Source organism: Eptatretus burgeri, chromosome 15 (genome assembly GCF_056783735.1).
Source record: "Eptatretus burgeri isolate ZD-2024b chromosome 15, Ebu_testis_v1, whole genome shotgun sequence".
In the NCBI taxonomy this organism is placed as follows: domain Eukaryota; kingdom Metazoa; phylum Chordata; class Myxini; order Myxiniformes; family Myxinidae; genus Eptatretus; species Eptatretus burgeri.
Window position 1 is genome coordinate 11,304,920 of NC_140975.1, and position 22,510 is coordinate 11,327,429.

Here is a 22,510-nt window from a genome sequence, read left to right on the forward strand (position 1 = left end):
ATTTTTGTTTGAGAACTTAACATTTCCTTTTAAATCAGAAAAGAAAAAGAAATGGCATTGACAAAATTATGAACACCCTCGACATAATATTTTGTATCACAGCCTTTGGACGAAATAGACCTTTGGACAAAGGTCTTCCTTTGGCCATGAATGAGCATCCAAAACCTCTCGATTGGCAGTTTGGACCACTCTTCTTTTGCAAACTACTCAAATTCTTCCAGATTTGAAGGATACCTTCTCCCCACAGGTGTTTTCAGATCTCCCCACAGGTGTTTTCAGATCTCCCCACAGGTGTTTTCAGATCTCCCCACAGGTATTCAATGGATTTTATATCTGGACTCATTGATGGCCACTTCAGAACAATCCAGCTTTTTGCCTTGAACCATTCCTGGGTCCTTTTTGAAATATGTTTGGGATCATTGTCCTGCTGCAAGACCCATGACCTTCGATGGAGACCCAGCTTTCTGACATTGGGTTGAACATGATGCTCCAAAATGCCTCCTTGGTGATCTCCTGATTTCATGATGCCATGTTCACATTCAAGGCACCCAGTATCAGGGGCAGCACAGCAACACCCAGAACATCAGTGAACCTCCTCCATGTTTGACTGAAGGGAAGGTGTTTTATTTTTATTTTATTTTTTATTTTATACCTTGACGAGGCTCGTATGAGAGCGAACACACAATGCATAGCGGGGGGGGGGGCATGAGACAAGAGGGGCGGGAGAGGGAAGGACAAAACAGTGAGGAACAGAGACATTAGGAGATCTGTGGAAGGCAGAGGGATTGGGAGGGGAACGTGGCGAATACAAGATGGACATTACAGGGACTTTCAGGAAGGAAAGCACGGAATTTGAAGGAGGTGGGTTTAGGGTGGATTAACGGGGGTAGAAAAGATCAAGGATTTGGATCAGGGAAGATGAGAGGCGGTAGTGAACAGCTGTTTTGAAGACCTGGAGGGAAGAATGGGATTGAAGAGAGTGAGGGGGTTGATCCCAAAGGTGGTAAAAAGCGGAATTGAAGAGTAAAGGTGAGCAGTGATTCGTGGTTTTGTAGTTTTACCGGAAGGGGGTTTCTGGCGGACTTTGAGAACGCTGTGGAAATAAGGGAGGGACATATCAAAGACAGAGCTGGGGGGTGGGGGAGGGGGCGAGACCGGTGAGGAGATGGTAGATGACAAAAATCCACTGACCTGTCTGCGGTGAGAGAGTGAGAGGCCCAAAAACTCAGTCTCATCGCAAGAGATACCAATGATCCTAAATGCCTTGGTTTCCACAGCGTGAAGCCGAGAAAGGTGAGAGGCAGGAGCACCAGCCCAGAGGGGAGAGCAGTACTCCATCAGGTTGTGGACGAAAGCTTTGTATGTGGTCAGGAGTTCAGGTGGGCCGAGGAAGGACCTTGCATGACGGAGGATTGGCTTTGGAGGCCAGGTTGGAAATGTGGCTTTCCCAGGAAAGATCATGGCAGATAGTGAGACCCAGAAGTTTGAATGAAAAGACTTCTTCAAGAGGATTGTTGAGAAAGTAGATGGGGGGGGGGGGATTTTCTAAATGGTCTTTTCTGAGAGACATAGTGAGAGTGTGAGATTTGTCAGGATTAAAAGACATGTTCCACATGTTGGACCAGTTTGTGAATTTATCCAGATCTGCAGTGAGTGAAGAAGCTGCTGCTTGCTGGTCTGAGGGATGACAGATGGTAGGCAGAGGGTGGAGTCATCAGCAGAGATAGAGGATTTTCCAAAGAGTCAGAGAGATCATTGATGAAAATCAGAAAAAGAACAGGGCCCAGAACGCTGCGTTGAGGAACCACAGCCTAGATTTTTCTTTGAAGGCTTCATTTTGTTTTCTGTAAACATAGAGATGATGTGCTTTTCCAAAAAGCTCTAATTTGGTCTCATCTACCCACAGGACATTCTCCCAGAAGGATTTTGGCTTGTTCAGGTGTGTTTTGGCAAACTCCAGTCAGGCTTTCTTCTGTCTCTCTCTCAGCAGTGAGGTCCTCCTGGGTCTCTCACCAGAGAACAACCTTTAATTGAGTTGGTGATGCATTGTGTTCGATGAAACTGTCATACCTTGTGTCTGAAGGTGAACTTTAATCTGTTTGGCAGTTGATTGAGGTGCTTTCTCCACCATTCGAACAATTCTTCGCTGCAATCTACGATCAAGTTTTCTCTTGTGACCATGTCCAGGGAGGTTGCCTGCAATGCCATGGGCCTTAAACTTCCTGAAAACATTGCATCCGATGGACACAAGAACATCAAGGTCTCTGGAGATGGACTTGTAGTCTTGAGATTGTCCATGCTTGGCCACAATCTTGTGTCTGACCTCCTCAGACAATTCCCTGGTTTCGTTTCTTTTCTCCATGCTCATTGCGGTACACACCGCGACACAAAACAGCAGAATTACTCCTTTTCTCTCTTCAAACCGGTTGAACGAGTGATTTTTATATTGCACGCGCCTGCATCTCACCACAGGTGAGTTCAATTCCAAAGTAAAGGAGAATCACCTGCTGGAAATATAATTATTTCTAACAACTTTTCAAAGGTGCCAATAATATTGTCCGGGCCATTTTAGGACTTCTGTGTGGAACTCGAAGGGCACTCGATGGAGCGCATACCTCCACCACACATCGCCTGATCCACGAGAACAGATGAGGCCGAATACATTTTTTAAATATCAGGTGACATTTCGTTTTTGGCCCAATCTCTCAATGGTGAAGAATCTATTAGTCGGATCCGGATCCGGATCTTCACTAAAATCTCATCAGTTCGTCCTTGTCACACACCCAACCTGCCCACCAAATTTCATCCAGATCCGTTCACAACTTTTTTAGATATCGTACACACAGACAAACAAATAAATAGAGAAACAAACAAACAAACAAACAAACAGAAATGGGTGAAAACATAACCTCCTTCACCTGTGCTGGTGGAGGTAATAATCTCAGACTTCGTAATTTTTTCAGCTTTTTTGTTTTGTTCCACTTCAAACTAAAGAAATACACATGTGAAAACCAAAATACACTTTTAATTTCAACAAGGAAGAAATGGTGTATTATTGGAAAAAGTGGAAGGTTGTCAATATGTTTGGCCACGACTGTACATGCGGGTACATATACATATACATATACATATACATATACATATACATATACATATACATATACATATACATATACATATAATGATGTGTTGTGGGCGACATGAATGTTAGTTGAGGTTGGGAAGCCGCCAACCTCAAGGCCGAGCCGTTGACGTGGGTCTGCAGGCTGCGAGGCCCAAGGTGTGCACGGCATGAGGAGGGTACAGAAGGGGTTAGCCCCCTTTCTCTCTTCCTCTTAGCCTCAGTCGAAAGCCGAGTGGTGTTGGCTCCAAACAGACAGAAGCATGGCGTCTCAGTTATGGGGGATCTTTGAACCGCTTCTGCAGGATCAGTCGGTTTTCAAAATCCTGGTGTTGGTTTCGTGGTTTGTGTGTCTGGCTTGGGGTCTTAGGGTCCTGAGTTTGAGCCGAAACAGGCTGAGGCTGCTGAATTAACACCAGGTGCGGTTGACTCAGCCTGTCATCTTTCCAAGGTCGGTGAAATGAGTACCAGCGCACTGGTAGAGGGGCACAGTATCAGTGGTATAGTCGTGCCCCAACAAAATGATTGCTACCCTGCAGACAAGCTGTTACACACAAAAATAAGTTGGCCTTTGCCGTGCTGTGGGCCAGTTTGTACAGTACTGACTGGGGTTATTCTCCACCAACAACAAGAACAACAACAACAAGGAATGCTGTGCTATCCTGGCTTCTTGGCAACAGGACAACTCACAGGTGACCTCATGACCTGGACATCATCTCCAGAAGCAATCTCAGGAAGTAGTGAGTCCATGGTTAGTGATATCTGGTTTAAGGCAAATGTTCGAAACCTCGTGTAAGTCTCGTAACCTTGTTTTACCATCTGGGGCAGATCAGGGTGAATCAGGTGAAGCCAGGTGAACATAATAAGGTTTTCTATCTCAGGAGAGAACTCTTCATCGATTGATGATAACTCACCATGATGGGTTATTGGGATATCTGTTGTTATCAGGATATCATCGATGGACACAGTGAGTCGCTGGAACAAATCATCAGGGTGTTCGTAACTCCCAAACGGAGTGGAGTCAGGGTCGAGGAAATGTGCTCCTGATGTCTGGAAACCAAAGTTCATCCCAATGTCCTGCCAGACTGAAGCCAGTGAGGTGGAGTTCTTCACAATGTCGGATCTTGAGATCACGGGACAGAAACTGGAAATTTGTCCAAACATTAGTTCGACATGAGTTACCTTGTGTTGTTCTGTCCGGACATTCTGAGTCTCAGCATCATCGTCGGAAAAGTCTTGAAGTGATGAAAGAACAGATTTCTCAGCCCGGTTGAAACCATCTGAAAGGAATGGGGCAAAGTTCGAATCCAACGACAACACGAACAATATGTTCCGTCACAATCATTCGAATGACGTCACCATGTCATGTTTGGAGAGAGACCGCTGGTTTGAGGGAGATCATCGTCGATCGATGTTAAACCGAAGGGATCACAAGGTCCGTCCTTTACCTGACGCTCACCTGCCGGTTTAATCCTGAGACCGTGACAGGAAGGTGTGAGATGAAACGCTGCACCAGGTGTGTGTGTACCTGTTAACAAGATAGCACACAGTCAGGCTCAGATACTATCGGGGTTAATGGGGACAACGAACAACACCAGGTCAACAAGGACACTCGACACACGGACACCCGAGAGCGTCCCCTGTACGTAATATCAATACAACAACCAGTCCAGACGAGCACACAACAATAAAACGGTTAAATTACCTGAACAGGTGATGGAGCCATGAAGGGTTTACAGGAAATCCCGGATAAGTTTATTTTAACTATTTTTTAATTCCTATTTTCTCCAAAACATGAACTGGTTAGTTCAACTGCAAATGTTTAGATTAATGAGGAAACTAAAGGCTCCTCCTGGTGGGGAACCATTCACACTATATGACGTCATGAGGAATCTCGATATTTATTATTTATGAAAAATAAATATCTAATTTATAATTAATTAATAAATATCACCTTTTAATAAATTATTATTTCGATTTGATTTGTAAAATAAACGTTTTTTGATCAGTTTTTAAATCTTGTTCTGATCGATATTTCCATCTGATCTTATTTTCCCTCCAGGATCACAGAGCCAGGACACGGACATCTGTACAATGGAAGGGACAAAGAAACTTTGTGTACAACGGGATGTGATCGGAGTGAGGGGAGAGGATGTGATTCTTCCCTGTCGGTTTAATCACAATGAAGGAAACAAGATAAAAGATCTGAGTTTTGTTTGGTATAAATATTATAATAAACGAGACAACATTATCTTCATGAGCTCCACGAAGAAAACACATGAGAGATTCAAAGGGAGGATTCAAACCGTGGGAAACCCAAGAGAGGGAGACGGGACGGTGAGGATCAGAGATCTGAAGATGGAGGACGAGGGAACGTACGAGTGTGGGGTTTGGTTCACACAGTGGAGGACTCGGTATGGTGTTGGATTTTATCCGAGTAAAGAAAAGGGAACAAGACTACGAGTTGACGGTGAGAACTTTTGATACAAAATCATAAACTATCATCGAGTAATCATGTTCCGTGACGTCATGTTCTACTTCTGGTGAGATTCCTGATCAGATTTCTCCAAACATCCCGATCCTGCACTGATTCCCGAAACCTTGGGAAGGACAAAACAAATACACAGAGATAACACAATGACAACACAAAGATAACACAGTGATCACAGAATGATAACACAGAGACAACATAGAAATATCACAAATATATCAAAGTGATAACACAGAGATAACATCGCGATAACACAGAGATAACACAGTAACATCACACAGATAACATAGTGATAACATCAAGATAGCATAGTTGTAACACAGAGATAACAGAGTGATAACATAGATATAACACAGAGATAAGAGTGATAACATAGACATAACACAGTGATATACAGAGATAACATCGTGATAACACAGAGATAACATCGTGATAACATAAAGATAACATAATTGTAACACAGAGATAACATAGGTATAATACAGTGATAATATGGAGATAACATCGAGGTAACAGAGATGACAACATGATAACATGGAGATAACATAGTTATAACACGTGGTCACACAGAGGTAACAAAGATAACATCGAGAAGAAACCCTATTTGTTTCCCCTCCCCCTTCCTGCCCACGTGTTTTGTTAAATGATAAAGAAGAACCTCAAAGATCCTTCAAACCATCTCTGGGAACATCACCACCAACTAACTACAACAAACCAACTACAGGTGTGTCAACACAGGGGTTAATGTCTAATGTTTTATACATTCTTTGTTTTATTAAAACCCAGAACAATTATCAGAAGTTTCTACCTCATTGAAAGAGTAGTTTACATCCTTTACATGTAAAGGATGGTAAATGAAGGTGGCTGGTAGGACACATTCGACACGCTCAAAGTGTTTGAGGATGTCATTTTATCCATCAGTAAACCCAAATCGATCCGTGGGGACCACATTCTGTACAGAACGTTGGTGAAGCCTGAGCAGTCTCCTTCGCGATTGGGCACAATCCTGGACGGGTCGCCATTCCGACACAGGATACCAGCGAGCTGGCACTCATTTTGCTGACCTTGGAAGGATGACAGGCCGAGTTAACCCCACCTGGTATTAATTCAACGTGTAAGTGGGACTTGAACTCAGGACCCAATGTTTCCAAGCCCACCACCCCAACCATGAAGCCAACACCAGGCACAGTGAACCCATCGATATGATTCGTTTGTAATATAATATATATATATATATATATATATATATATATATATATATATATATATATATATATATATATATATATATATATATATATATATATTTACCATGACTGGACTGAACATGGTTTGTTCATACAAGTTAATGGACACATTGTGAATATCAAGAGGATCTCACAAGTGAAACATTGATACCCGTCACACATCTCTACCATCTACTCGTCCCATTTCTACACATATTGTGTTCTGTTCATCGGACAGCAGTGTTGTCATGTAAATGTAAATACGTCACAATGGAACCCACAGCTGTTCTCCATTCTCACAGACTAATCCGAGATGTCACCACAGACTTGGATAAGTTCATCATTTGTCAGGTCTGAAAACGTCTGAAACTGTCAGTGTTTTCGGCCATCAAGGGATTGAAACAATAAGAGATTGTGTTATAGGATGCTCAAAGTTTATTGTCCCAGATAATCAAGATGTTCTTGAAAGAATACAAACAATCAACTGGGATATCCTTATTTACTTGGAGGTGAAACAAAGCAAACCTTGCTGAGTTATTATCAGAACAGCAATTGATAAAGGCAGACTCACTTGATGGTGTTGGAGTAATGGGAGGAGGAGGATTTGATGACGGGGAAGATGTACAGGTATGGTCAGGACGACATGATCACTTTCTCCCATCAACTCATGAAGAAGGAAATACGATATTAATTCTTCATTGTTCCTCATGGAATCCTCATGGAATAATTAAATAGTTCCTCATGGAATTGATGTTTGTCTGTCGGGATTTGAGAGGCTGGTTGTGGTTTGGAGAGACACAGATGTCCGGGTGATACTTGTTCACTTTGTCACCAGCTTAACAAGGAAGTTTACTTCGATCTGGGACATGGAAGAAGCGACATTTTGTCAAGGAACGTGAGATTTATCCACCAATTACGATCCGCAGAAACCTCCCTGATGTTCATCTCGTGACAGGCTGCTGTGATACCGTCAGCATCATGTAAGGCATTGGAAACACACGAGCATGGAAAACATTTCTTTCCAATCCTGAACTCCTGAACAACCGTGTAATTGGTGAACTTACTGGAGACACAGCAGCTGAAGTTGAAGCCTTCGTTTGTCACCTGTACTTGTCCAATTCTCAAGTAACGATGTGAAGGAGGCAATGAGCAGGTTATTCCAGAAAAGGATGATGGATCTGGAAACGCTTCCACCTGTACATGATTCCCTCCAGAAACACATCATGAGAGAACACCACCAAGCACTGTTCTGGGGAACAACTGGTAATCCCATCTCCACAGCGACCACTTGTTACAAATAGCGGATGTTGTGTGTGAAGGACAATGAGTTGAATCCAGTATTTACAAACACACACCCTGTTCCAGCAGAGTATCCTCCCCTTCTCTTTTACAAATGTAATAACTGTTCACCCTCACGGTGAAAGGGTCACTCACAGGGACTGAAATGTACAGGTTCTTGTTCTTGTCCTGACAAAGCTTATTATAACCCTTATCGCCCACGTGTACAAGATGATGAATGGAGAGATCGAGTAACGATTTGTGTACAAAAACTATTTATCACTAAATAATGACTGACATGTAAACAAGAGCATTGTTGGGGTTAGGGTAAGATCCATAATGAACCCACTTTAGATGTGGATGAGTGATGAGACTTCAGAGAGATTAATATTTTATTCAGGGGAATTCATATATATACCGAGTTTACTCACAGTTCTGTTACAATTTGTTCCAACACTGAATACTATTTTATGAAAGGGTAAGAGAGATATCGATCCCGGTTTGTCGGCTTCAGAACTGAACTTGTTGGTTGGCTGTCTTCAATTGGCACAGATTTACATCATTGAAGTTTCTGTAAAGACTGAATTTACATGTAAATACGTATTAAATTGAAGTGAAAACAACTACATGTACATGGTCGATGCAGTTTCCACAGCAACCATTTGTACAAGGTCCATTGTTCTGTAAACGTTTCCATAATAATACCAAGTAAAGATTGTTTTTTCATATATTGTACAAATGTACACTACATGGCCAAAAGTATGTGGAAACCTCTTCTTTATGAGTGGATTCGGATATTTCAGCCAGACACGTTGCTGACAGTTGTATAAAACCAAGCACACAGATATGCAATCTCCATTGATAAACATTGGAAAAAGAAAGGGCCATGGTGAAGAGCTCAGTGACTTTCAACGTGGTACCGTCATAGGACCTCAAGAATCCTACAAGTCAGTTCGTCAAATTTTTGACTTGCTGAAGCTCCGCTGTAAGTGCTGTTATTGTGAAGTGGAAACGTCTTGAAGCAACAGTCGCTCAGCGGTGAAGTGGTAAGCCACGCAAGCTCACAGAATGGGACCGGGAAATCCCCAGATTCAAGTGCTGAAGCAAGTAGATTGGAAAAATTGTTTGTCGTCTTTTGCAATACATTACCAAGTTCCAAACTGACTCTGGAAGCAAGGGCAGCACAAGCACTTTTCATTTAGAGCTTCATGAAATGGGTTTCCATGGCCGAGCAGCCACACACAAGTCTAAGATCACCATGCGCAATGCCAAGTGTCGGCTGGAGTGGTGTAATGTTCACCGCCATTGGACACTGGATGACCTCAACATCGTCACCAGAAACAGGTACAGACAAGAGAGCAGCATCCAATATGTCATTGAAAGCCAAAGTCTTAGTTTTGACCCAGGAAACCCATATTCCCTGTGGCTCAGACTCATCATTCAGCACCTCGAGGGACTCCCAAAGGATATCCAGTCTCCACAAAGATGACTGCATCATCTGTAAAATGAAGGTCATAAATATTGACATTCCCAAACCATGCACCGCAGCTTGATCTCTCTGACATCCTCCCCAGAATGCAATCTATGCAAGAGCTGAAAAACGTGGGGGCCAGTATATACCCCTGACAAACTACAGTAAAAACGAGAAATAAGTCGAAGATGGTATCACCACATCTCACAGCATTCTCAGCACCAGAGTACCATTCAGACATCAGATTGATCAGTTTTGGTGGCACCCCACAAAGACATGGTGCTGGCTGAATGGTTAGGGTGGTGGGCTTTGGATCCGATGGTCCTGAGTTCAAATCCCGCTCTGCTGTTGAATTAATACTAGGTGGGGTTACCTCTGCTTGTCATCCTTCCGAGGTCGCCAAAATGAGTGCCAGCATGATGGTATACTGTGTCGGAGTGGCGACCCGCTCAGGATTGTATCCAATAGCCAAGGAGACTGCTTCATCAGCACAAACGCTCTACCCAGAGTATGGTCCCAATCTCCTCCTCCACAAAGACCAAGAAACGTCCAGAGGGCATCCCAATTCACCAAATTGAACACTTTTGAGGGATTAAAATAGACTGCAAGCAGCCCCTGCCAAAACTCTCATCTGCGTTTGGTGAGGACCTGAAGGGCAAAGGTGTGGTCAATCGTTGACCGCTTTGGTGTAAAGCCTGACTGCACTGGTGCTCAAGCAGATGGTGGTAAACACTATGAAGAGATATCCGAGCAAAGACATTGCCAGGCACTGACAGCAGCGTCACCCCTCGGTAGTTGTGGCAGTGTTGGCGATCACCCTTTCCTTTCCAGAGAGGGACAACAAGACCCCTCTTCCAGTCAGTTGGGATGATGCCTGTGTTCCAGGCAGAACACAGAACTGCATGCAACAACATGAGTACAGCATTTCCACCAGCCTGGAGAAGTTCAGCATGGATGCCACAGATCCCAGGAGCTTTACCCCATTTCAACCAGTTCACCGCAGCCCGTGTTTCCACAAATGAAGGTGGACCACAGTTGATTTGAGGGTCAGCAATCTGGATGGTAACACCCCTGACATCAAACTTGACAGCTGGTGGATCAGCCTGGTTTAACCGGCCCAGCGGGCCTTCACTTCAGACTCCTCCGTCAAGAGACCACCACCCTCCACTCAAACAGCAGTACACCAAGGGAAGGGCTTTGAGGAATGCAAGCGTGAATTCCCCTGTAAAGCCGCTGTCCCACCTTGACGATTTAGCCAACGTATGCCGACGTATGAAAAATTTGTGTAAAACGCTGGCACACGTCGAATACGTTATGGGTAAGTTTTGTATTCGTTAAGAGCACGCTGAAGCACGCTGGCATACGTCGTCGAACGCGTAATACATAGCGTATTCGACGTGTGCCAGCGTATTCGGCAAATTTTTCATACATCGCCATACGCTGGCTAAAACGTCAAGGTTTGACAGGGCCTTGAAACTTTGATGTCTTTTGTGGTTATGATTTGAATCGTCCAGCGGCAGCCTTTTAATAGGCTACGCCACGTAATCGTCGGCGATACGCTGCCGCGCTCTGCATATGTTGGATTATCGTTGGGCAGAGGTTGTGAACGCCAACAACACGCGAAGCATTCGTTGGTATAAGTTATCTATCTGTTATCAAAACGTTCTGTGTACGTTAGTAATACATTATGCATACGTCCAACTCTTTATGAATACGCCAAACACTGAAAAAACATCAATAGTTCAGCGTACGCCAGTGTTTTTCCTCCATGTTGATATGTTGCCATACGCTGGCTAAAACGTCAAGTTGTGACAGCGGCTTAAGCAGGACGAGAATGACTTCACAACTGGTGATGTTCTACACTCTCACAGATTCCTCGCACAGAGGCCTCCTTGTCCACCCTCATGCATGTACAGTTTTATACCTCAAATCCCTGAACAGCTCAGCTTTACCATTCAGCCTGGCCATGTGACTTTGGGCAATGGTATCCAGTGTCCCTTGAGAGAAAAAATTCTTCTTCACCCTCCGGTGAGTTCAAAGACATATAACTGGCAACATCAAGGATGGTGGGCTTGAAGGCACTCCACAACTCCTCAGGATTCCCTGAACCACCCAGACCCCCCAAATCCCCACTCAGCCTGTTTGCAAGCTCCTCAGCGACCTTCTCATTCTTGAGCTTGCCAACATACAGCTTAAGCTCAGATGGTAGCATTCTCCCAGGTTTAAGCTGAAACTTCAGAGTTGCGACCACAGTCCTGTGGTTGGTGTTGAAGAACTGGGCAATCCGGTCGACCTTGCAGTTCTGGATCCTCCTCCAGCGACCATTTATGAACACATGGTCAATCTCCTTTGCCACACCACCAGTGTTGGAATACTCAGTCCAGCGATGAGACAGTGGGTGCTGAACCCATGAACCAGCCAGCCTCAGTCCATGACTTCTTGCAAAGTCAAAGAACTTCGTGCTATTCTGGTTCAAAGTTCCAGACCCATGGGGACTAACATGTCTCATAACCATCCCTCTCAGTTCCTGTCGATGCATTGAAATCCCCCAAAACGAGAAGAGTACCTTGCCTGGAGCACTGATCAACCACAGACTCGAGAGCGGCATAGAATGGGTCCTTCACGGTGAGATCACTGGCCTCCATCGGAGCATGTACGGAGACCAGGGAAATGATACCCAAGGAGTGACAAATCCTTAGTCTCATAATACGCTCATTGACTGGTGTTACCTCAATGATCATTGGAGTCTGCTTTTTGACACAGCTACAGCAACTCATCAGGCATGGGAACCATCAGAGTGACCAGACCAATAGTAGGTGTCACCACCTGCCATGATTTCACCATGATCCGGTCTCTGAACTTCGGAGGTCGGTCAAAGTTCACTTTGTGTCAGGTCAGGTCAGATTAGATCTGTGACTTGCTACAAGTTCCTTATAAACCTATGCGTGGTGTTGGCTTAATGGTTCGGGTGGCGGGCTTTGGATCCTCGGGTCCTGAATTGAAATCCCACTCAGCTGTTGAATTAATACCAGGTGGGGTTAACTCGGCCTGTCATCCTTCCGAGGTTAGCAAAATGAGTGCCAGCATGCTGGTATACTGTGTCAGATTGGTGACCCATCCAGGATTGTGCCCAATAGCCAAGGAGACTGCTGAAGCATCACCAACGCTCTGCACACAGTATGGTCCCAATCTCCTCCTCCTCCTTGTAAACCTGTACGAACCTGTTCCATGGTCGGGTTGTCAGCAACGAGACCATCTCCCCCACCGAGTTTCTTCGTGTGGAGGGTGTATGATATGGACGCCGAGCAGGATGAAGAACAAAACTGGTCAAAGGGGAGAGGAGCTCCTTGTGAGTCAAAGGCCATCCATATCTCGTGCCAAACTGTGGCTGCGGACGTCCTCCTGCAGTTGGGTTACTTTTATTATGAGGTTGGTGGCAGGATTTGTACACCGGCCACCGTAAAACCCTTCATTCCGCAAAACATTGCAAAAGCAGAAAAAATATCTGAAAACCCAGTGGAGAGATCCTCCTGTGCAGTTGCCATTCACAAGGCAGTTCACCAGATGATGGGATTGGGGCAAAGCCTTCGGGAACCCCAATCTTAGATGTTAGGAGGGAAACCACGGAGTAACCTTCCTGAGAGCTGAGGTGTCGTTCACCAGACGATGGTCTCCTTGGGTTCACCTGAAGCGGTCCCTTCGGGTGGGTGCCTGGAATATCCTATCCCGAAGAGAGGATGATCACCTGTCCCTGTTATCATCTGAGATCAAGCGTTTGGACATCGGTATTGCAGCACTCTCTGAGGTTTGAACACCGGATTGTGGCCAAATCATGGCGGGTGGTTACACCTACTATTGGTCTGATCACTCTGATGGAGGTTGGTGAAGGAGGTTGGTATCATGACTTGCACTCCAGCCCCGTAAAACCCTCCACTCCGCAAAACAACTAAGAAACATGAAAAAAAATCTGAAAACCCACTCCGTGTGAGTACCTCCTATGCAGCTTCCGTTTGCAGTGCAGCTCACCGGATGACAGGATTGGGTCAAAGCCTTCGGGACCCCAATCTTTGATGATAGGAGGGAAGCCATGAGGTAACATTCCCGGGTCAGATTGCGGGAGATTGTGTCGAGGTGTTGCAGAAGTGTCGTCCACCAGATGGCGGTCCCCTGAGGTTAACCTGAGGAGGTCCCTTCGGGTGGGTGCCTGGAATATCCGATCCCGAAGAGAGGATGATCACCTGTCCCTGTTATCATCTGAGATTAAGCGTTTGAACATCGGTATTGCAGCACTCTCAGAGGTTCAGAAACCGGATTGCGGCGAGATCAGGACGGATGATTGCACCATGTGAGGGTCTGGTCGCTCTGTAGGTTACCATGCCCAAGGAGTGTGTGTTGCTGTGTCTAATAAGCTGTCTCCAACGATAATTGAGTTAACACCGGTCAACAAGCGTATTCTGAGACGAAGGATTTGTCACTCCTTGGATGTCATTTCCCTGGTCTCTGTATATGCTCTCACTGAGGCGAGTGATCTCACTGTGAAGGACGCATTCTGTGCCACGCTTGAGAATGTGGTCGATCAGTTTCCCAGGCGAGATACTCTTCTCGTCTTGGGGGATTTCAATGCATCAACTGGAACTGATAGGGATGGTTATTAGACATGTGTGGGTCCCCATTGGTCTGAACTGTGAACCAGAATAGCACCAAGTTCCTTGACTTTGCAAGAAGTCATGGACTTCGGGTGGCTGGTTCATGGTTTCAGCACCCACAGGCTCATTGCTGGACTTGGTATTCTAATGCTGGCGGTGTGGCAAAGGGGATTGACCACATGTTCGTTGATGGGCACTGGAGGATGATCCAGAATTGCAGTGTCTACCGGAGTGCTCAGTTCCTCAATACTGACCACAGGCTTGTGGCAACTCTTAAGTTGCACCTTAAATCCTGGAGAATGGTACCATCCCAGCCTCGGCTGGATGTTGGCAAGCTCAAGGATGAGAGGGAAGCTGAGGAATTTGCGAACAGGCTGAGTGGAGATGTGGGGAGTCTGGGTGCTTTGGGGGATCCTGAAGAGTTGTGGAGTGCCTTCAAGACCACAATACTTGATGTTGCCGGTTGATGTCTTGGAACTCATCAGAGGGTGAAGAATTTTGTCTCTCCAGGGACACTGGATACCATTGCCCAGAGTCACAGAGCCAGGCTGAATGGCAGAGCTGAGCTGTTCAGGGAGCTGAGGCGTAAAACTGTAGTGCACTCAGAGTGGAGAAGGAGGCTTATGTGCAAGGAATGTGAGGGGGTAGAGCATTACCTGTGGTCAAGTGATTCTCGTCCTGCTTCGAGGGGAATTTGCGCATTACGTTCGTCCAAGCCTGTTCCTCGGTGTACTAGAGTGAGAGCAGAGAGTGGAAGGCTCTTGACAGAGGAGTCCGAAGTGAAGGGGCGTTTGGCCGGTTACTCTGAGCCAGAACAGTACCAGGCTGATCGACGTTGTTGAGTTGGATGTCAGGGGCGTTCCGATCCCGATTGCTGACACTCCAATCAACTGTGATCCACTTTCATTTGTGGAAACACAGGCTGCGGTGAACCGATTGAAATGGCATAAAACTCCTGGAATCTGTGGCATCCGTGCTGAACCTCTCAAGGCTGGTGGAAATGGCGCACTCGTGTCGTTGCATGCAGTTCTGTACTCTGCATGGAAAACAGGCAACATCCCAACTGACTGGAAGAGGGGCCTTGTTGTCCCTCTCTGGAAAGGGGAAGGTGATCGCCAAGACTGCAACAACGACTGAGGGGTGACGCTGCTCTCAGTGCCGGGCAAGGTCTTTGCTCGGATAATTCTTGATGGGGTTCGCCACCATCTGCTTGAGCATCAGCATCCAGAGCAGTCAGGCTTTACACTAAAGAGGTCAACGATTGAACGTATCCTTGCGCTTTGGGTCCTTATGCTTCAGTCACATTTGGCTCGGCGGCTGTAGGGTCTAAAAAAAGTCTTCCGCCACGAGCAATTATAGGGCGGCCGCAGTATTTCCACGGTCATGGTCCTGCTCAGGCTGGGTGTCTGGCACCTGTTCTGGCTCCATGGATGGCTGGTCCTCTTGCTCATCCTCAGGGACTAGGTTGGTCTGTTTCTTGGCACCTTTCCCCTTGTCCTTGGTTGTTCGCTTCTTTGGAGGCATGATGATGTGTCTGGTCTGAGCTGCTGGTGAAATGTGATTATGTGTGTGGCAAATACCTATACTACGATCTCTCGCGGTTACGCACGGTGGACGCAGACTGCCATGGAGGCATGCCACTGAGTAGGATGCACCAGCGGGCTCAGGGGAACCGTGCGTCGACCCTGCGTTGCCCGCAGGTAGTCACACATACCGCAAGGCCACCATACGGTGAACACAGGGACGCCTTAGGACTACCCTATGGCGACGGTGGAAATAGTGTGGCCGCTGTAATTTTTTGGGGGTTGGCAAAATTCATTTTTCATCGATAAAAGCCTACGGCAGCCGCACGAATAACGCAAGCCCACCGTACGCCCTACGTACGGTCAGCGTGGAACACATCTACATCATGGCTACGGCTTGTCGAATTGCTACGGCCAACGGAGAAATGAAAAAAGTTATAACTCTGCGCTCTAATTCCAGGGAGACCCCGACGGCCTGTCAAGGATAGGCATACGCCCGAGGGCCACCCTGAGGCCACCTCAGAAACTCTGCGGCTGTCACACGTTCATGTCAGTTAAGGGGGGGGGGTACGGCCGCCGTATCCGAGTCGTAGAACAAATGTGACTGAGGAGTTACCAAACCCAGACGAGAGTTTTGGCAGAGGCTGCTTGCAGCCTTTGTTGATCTCTGTAAAGCATTTTATTCAGTGAATAGAGATGCCCTCTGGAGGATTCTTGGTCTTTGTGGGGTGCCACCATTGGATCATGGGGTGTGGCATTGCCGGTACCTGTGAGAGAGGATGAAAGCCCAAGTCTTCAGGTCCTTAGTGCTTCCAGTCTTGCTCTATTGATGTGAGACTTGGACTCTGTCCAGGGATCTGAGACGGAGACTTAATTCCTTTGGTACCAAGTCTCTTCAGAGAATCCTTGGCTATCGCTGGTCGGACTTTGTGTCCAACGAGCGGTTGCTGAGAGAGACTCAAATGAGATTTGTTACCTGCATAGTCTGTGAACGTCAGCTGCGGCTGTATGGACATGTGGCTCGTTTTCCTGACGCTGATCCTGCTCACCAGATTCTCTCAGCGAGGGAGTCTCGTGAGTGGAGGCCAATTGGCTGACCACATGCCTGGTGGTTGCAGCAGGGTGATCGGCATCTGAAAGGAGATGGGGACGGGCCAGGCATCTGTCTGGGGAATGGCCAGACGGAGGCCTCTGCAGTACCAGCGGAAAGTGGACGCAGCGACGCACTGCTCTGGCGCATGCTCCCATACCTGGCAAGACCTGACCCGAAGGGACCACCTCAGGTTGACCCAAGGAGACCACCATCTGGTGCACGACACCTCAGCACCACCCCAACACACACTACCACAATCTGACCTGGGAAGGTTACCCCATTGTTTTCCTCCTGTCATGAAAGAGAGGGGGTCTTGAAGGCTTTGCCCCAATTCCATCATCTGTCGAGCTGCCCTGCAGTGGGCAGCTGCACAAAAGTTCTTCCCATGGAGTGTCTTTTCATTTTTGTTTGCGTTTTTCTTATGTTTTGTGGAGTGAAGTGTTTTACCGTAGCCGGAGTGCAAATCCTGCCACCAACCTCCGAAAAAAGTAACCCAACTGCAGCTGGACATCTGCAGACACAGTTGGGCATGAGATATGGATGGCCGTTGGCTCACAAGGAGCTCCTTCACCCTTTTACAAGTTTTGATTTTAATGCTGCTGGGTGTCCATATCATACACCCTCTTCTCCAGGAAACCTGGTGGGGGAGACAGTTTAGTCGTTGACAACTCGACAATGAAACAGATAATACAGGTTTCCATGATACCTGCGGCAAGTCAGATCTCAAATGGCCTGACCCTTGAAGGAAGCCAGACATAACAACACACACACCTCATTTTTTCACGCACAACTCTTCTGAACAATGCGATCACACACACACACACACAAAAAAAACCACACACACGTACATATATACACCCCACATATCCACACACATTCATTGAAACACAGAAACATGAACACACAAACAGATTTATTACGTACTGGTAAGTTCCAACAAAAGTTATTTTATTAAAAGTTACAACTTTCACTTATAAGCAATTTACTGATTTACCAACTGCCCGGATTATCAGCTGGCACTGTTTTTCATCGGGCTTTCGATCCTGTCAACCCAGAACCTCTCCAAACGGTGGATCCACGACCCCGGTCTCTCGTCTACATCAGTAGATTACTCAACATCAATGGACCCACAACCTCAAAGTTGTGTCCAGACATTCAATCAACAGCAATGCAATATTCTTATTCAAACTTATTTAATGATCACTTTTATTTAAAGTATTTCTACATTTGAATAACTTCAACCATACACCACTTGATATGATCATATATTAAGCGATAAACACGACCTGATAGACATGTCCATTGCACAGCACCTCCATCTTACCATCGACTCAAACTGTCATTCAAATATTCAACCTGTCTTTAACAACAGATTTTAACGTCCTGCACGACGTATCCTCGCAACCACCAACTAATTTTTTTATGTTCATTTATAATGTATTTTATTAACAATATTTGTAAGTTTTATTTCATCCCATTTTTCCAATATATATATATATATATATATATATATATATATATATATATATATATATATATATATATATATATATATATATATATATATATATATATATATCTTCTTCTTCTTCTTTCGGCTGCTCCCGTTAGGGGTCGCCACAGCGGATGATCCGTGTGATCCGCATTGTGATTTGGCACAGGTTTTATGCCGGATGCCCATCCTGACGCAACCCTGGTCGCCTCTTACGACACAGAGTCAGGTCAGGTTCGATCTGTGACCTGCTACAGGTACCATGTAAACCTGTACTAACCTGTTCCATGGTCGGGTTGTCGGCGACTAAACCGTCTCCCCCACCAGGTTTTGTGGTGAGGGGGGTGTTTGGATATGGACACCCAGCAGGATTAAAAACAAAACCTGTCAAAGGGCGGAGGAGCTCCTTGTGAGCCAACGGCCATCCATATCTAGTGCCCAACTGTGTCTGCGGACGTCCTCCTGCAGTTGGGTTACTTCTTATTTGGAGGTTGGTGGCAGGATTTGCACTCCAGCCACCGTAAAACCCTTCATTCCGCAAAACGTAAAAACGCAAAAAAAAATCTGAAAACCCACTCCGTGGGAGTACCTCCTGTGCAGCTTCCCTTCGCAGGGCAGCTCACCGGATGATGGGATTGGGGCAAAGCCTTCGGGACCCCCAATCTTTGATCGGAGGGAAACCACGGGGTAACATCCCTGGGTCAGATTGCGGGAGAGTGTGTCGGAGTGGTGCTGAGGTGTCGTCCACCAGACAGCGGTCTCCTTGGGTTAACCTGAGGCGGTCCCTTCGGGTGGGTGCCTGGAATGTCCTATCCCTAAGAGAGGATGATCACCTGTCTCTGTTATCATCTGAGCTCAAGCGTTAGGACATCGGGATTGCAGCTCTCTCTGAGGTTCGGAGACCGGATTGCGGCGAGATAATGGTGTGTGGTTACACCTACTATTGGTCTGGTCGCTCTGATGGTTACCATACCCAAGGAGTTGCTGTAGCTGTGTCCAATAAGCTGACCCCAATGATAATTGAGGTAACACCGGTCAACGAGCGTATTATGAGATTAAGGAGTCGTCACTCCTTAGGTGTCATTTCCCTGGTCTCTGTTTATGCTCCGACTGAGGCGAGTGATCTCACATTTAAGGATGCATTCTACGCCACACTCGAGTCTGTGGTTGATCAGTGCCCCAGACGAGATTCACTTCTAGTCTTGGGGGATTTCAATGCATCGACTGGAACTGATAGGGACGGTTATGAGGTGTGTGTTGGTCCCCATGGGTCAGGAACTATGAACCAGAATAGCACTAAGTTCCTTGACTTTGCAAGAAGTCATGGACTTAGGGTGGCTGGTTCATGGTTTCAGCGCCCACAAGCTCATCGCTGGACTTGGTATTCCAACGCTGGCGGTGTGGCAAAGGAGATTGACCATGTCCTCATTGACGGTCGTTGGAGGATGATCCAGAACTGCAGGGTCTACCGGAGTGCTCAGTTCCTCAATACTGACCACAGGCTTGTTGTTGCAACTCTAAAGCTGCACCTTAAATCCTGGAGAATGGTACCATCCCAGCCTAGGCTGGATGTTGCCAAGCTCAGGGATGAGAGAGTAGCTCAGGAGTTTGCAAACAGGCTGAGTGGACACTTGGGGGGTCTGGGTGCTTTGGGGGGTCCTGAAGAGTTGTGGAGCGCCTTCAAGACCACCGTCCTTGATGTTGCCGGTGGATGTCTTGGAACTCACCGCAGGGCAAAGAAGAATTTTGTCTCTCGAGGGACACTGGATACCATTGATCAGAGTCGCAGGGCAAGGCTGAATGGCAGAGCTGAGCTGTTCAGGGAGCTGAGGCGTAAAACTGTACGTGCACTGAGGGTGGACAAGGAGGCCTATGTGCGAGGAATCTGTGAGGGGGTAGAGCATCACCTGTGGACAGGTGATTCTCGTCCCGCTTACAGGGGTATTCACGCATTACGTTCATCCAAGCCCATCCTTCGGAGCACTGCAGTTCGAGCACAGAGTGGTAGGCTCTTGTCAGAGGAGTCTGAAGTGAAGGCCCACTGGGCCGGTTACTTTGAGCGGTTGTACCAGGCTGATCCCCCAGCTGTCGAGTTGGACATCAAGGGTGTTACAATCCCTGTTGCTGACCCTCAAATCAACTGTGGTCCACCTTCGCTTGTGGAAACACGGGCTGCGGTGAACCAGTTGAAACGGGGCAAAGCTCCAGGGATCTGTGGCATCCATGCCAAACTTCTCAAGGCTGGTGGAAATGCTGCACTCGTGTCGTTGCATGCAGTTTTGTGCTCTGCCTGGAACACAGGCATCATCCCAACTGACTGGAAGAGGGGCCTTGTTGTCCCTCTCTGGAAAGGGAAGGGTGATCGCCAAGACTGCAACAACTACCGAGGGGTGACGCTGCTCTCAGTGCCGGGCAAGGTCTTTGCTCAGATAATTCTTGATAGGGTTCGCCACCATCTGCTTGAGCACCAGCGTCCAGAGCAGTCAGGCTTTACACCAAAGAGGTCAACGATTGACCGTATCCTTGCACATCGTGTCCTCACCGAACGCAGACGAGATTTTCGGCAGGGGCTGCTTGCAGCCTATGTTGATCTCTGTAAAGCGTTCGATTCAGTGAATCGGGATGTCCTCTGGAGGATTCTTGGTCTTCGTGGGGTGCCACCAAAACTGATCGATCTGATGTCTGAACTCTACTCTGGTACTGAGAGTGCTGTGAAGTGTGGTGGTACCACCTCTGACTTATTTCCAGTTGTTACTGGAGTTCGTCAGGGATGTGTACTTGCCCCCACACTTTTCAGCACTTGTATGGACTGAATTTTAGGGAGGATGTCGGAGAGATCAAGTTGCGGTGCATCGTTTGGGAATGTCAAGATCTCGGACCTTGATTTTGCAGACGATGCAGTCATCTTTGCGGAGACTTTAGACATCCTTTTGGGGGCCCTCGAGGTGCTGAATGAGGAGTCGGAGCCGTTGGGATTACGGGTTTCTTGGGTCAAAACTATGATCCAGGCTTTCGGTGACATCTTGGATGCTGCTGTCCTGTCTGTGTCCGTTTGTGGTGAGGATGTTGAGGTCGTGGAGAGATTCACTTACCTTGGCAGTGATATTCATGTCTCTGCTGGCTGCGAGTCAGAGGTCAATAGACGTCTGGGTCGGGCCTGGGGAGTCATGGATTCACTGGATCATGGGGTGTGGCGCTGCCGGTACCTGTGCGGGAGGACGAAAGTCCGAGTCTTCAGGTCCTTGGTACTTCCAGTCTTGCTCTATGGGTGCGAGACTTGGACTCTGACCAAGGATCTGAGACGGAGACTTAATTCCTTTGGTACCAGGTCTCTTCGGAGAATCCTTGGCTATCGCTGGTCGGATTTTGTATCCAACGAGCGGTTGTTGAGAGAGACTCGGATGAGATTTGTTACCTGCATAGTCCGTGAGCGTCAGTTGCGGCTGTATGGACATGTGGCTCGTTTTCCTGACGCTGATCCTGCTTACCAGATTCTCTCAGCGAGGGAGTCTCATGAGTGGAGGGGGCCAGTGGGCCGACCACGTGCCTCATGGTTGCAGCAGGTTGACCATCATCTCAAGGAGATGGGGATGGGCCTGGCATCTGCCTGGAGGATGGCCAGACGGAGGCCCCTGGAGTACCGGCGGAAAGTGGACGCAGCGACGCGCTGTTCTGGCACATGCTCCCATACCTGACCTGACCTGACCATCTTTCAAAATATATATATATATATATTCTTCTTCTTCTGTCGGCTGCTCCCGTTAGGGGTCGCCACAGCGGATCATCCGTGTGATCCGCATTGTGATTTGGCACAGGTTTTATGCCGGATGCCCATCCTGACGCAACCCTGGTCGCCTCTTACGACACAGGGATAATATATATATATATATATATATATATATATATATATATATATATATATATATATATATATCAAAATTTTACTAAAATAATTAATTCATTGTTATTATATTAAATGCAATGCAATGAAAACCAACCAAACTTAAATAAAAGGTGATGATGGAGTTTGAAGACATTCTTTCTGCAAGACCTGATCAAACAATCATCCAAATGTCCTCTGTTTAACATGATGTAAAAAACCTTCTCAGCACGTTCCACAAAATCATCCTTCACTCAACAAATTCGTGAAAATCGATGTCGCTGAAATG

General features: G+C 46.7%; 2 protein-coding genes across 4 annotated transcripts in view; both read left to right on the forward strand.

Moving 5' to 3' along the window:
• Positions 1-22,510, forward strand: part of LOC147011503 (uncharacterized) — a 154,538-nt gene that overhangs the window by 63,243 nt on the left and 68,785 nt on the right. The gene's annotated exons all lie outside the window — the stretch shown is intronic.
• Positions 1-22,510, forward strand: part of LOC147011504 (sialic acid-binding Ig-like lectin 15) — a 41,029-nt gene that overhangs the window by 3,867 nt on the left and 14,652 nt on the right. For 2 of the 3 annotated variants that reach the window (XM_085858384.1, XM_085858382.1), the window contains exons 2-3: positions 5,184-5,591; positions 6,265-6,336. In XM_085858384.1, the coding sequence (XP_085714510.1) occupies positions 5,184-5,591; positions 6,265-6,336 (480 nt within the window). The remainder of the gene's footprint in view (positions 1-5,183; positions 5,592-6,264; positions 6,337-22,510) is intronic. The other variant, XM_085858385.1, reaches the window with a different exon arrangement.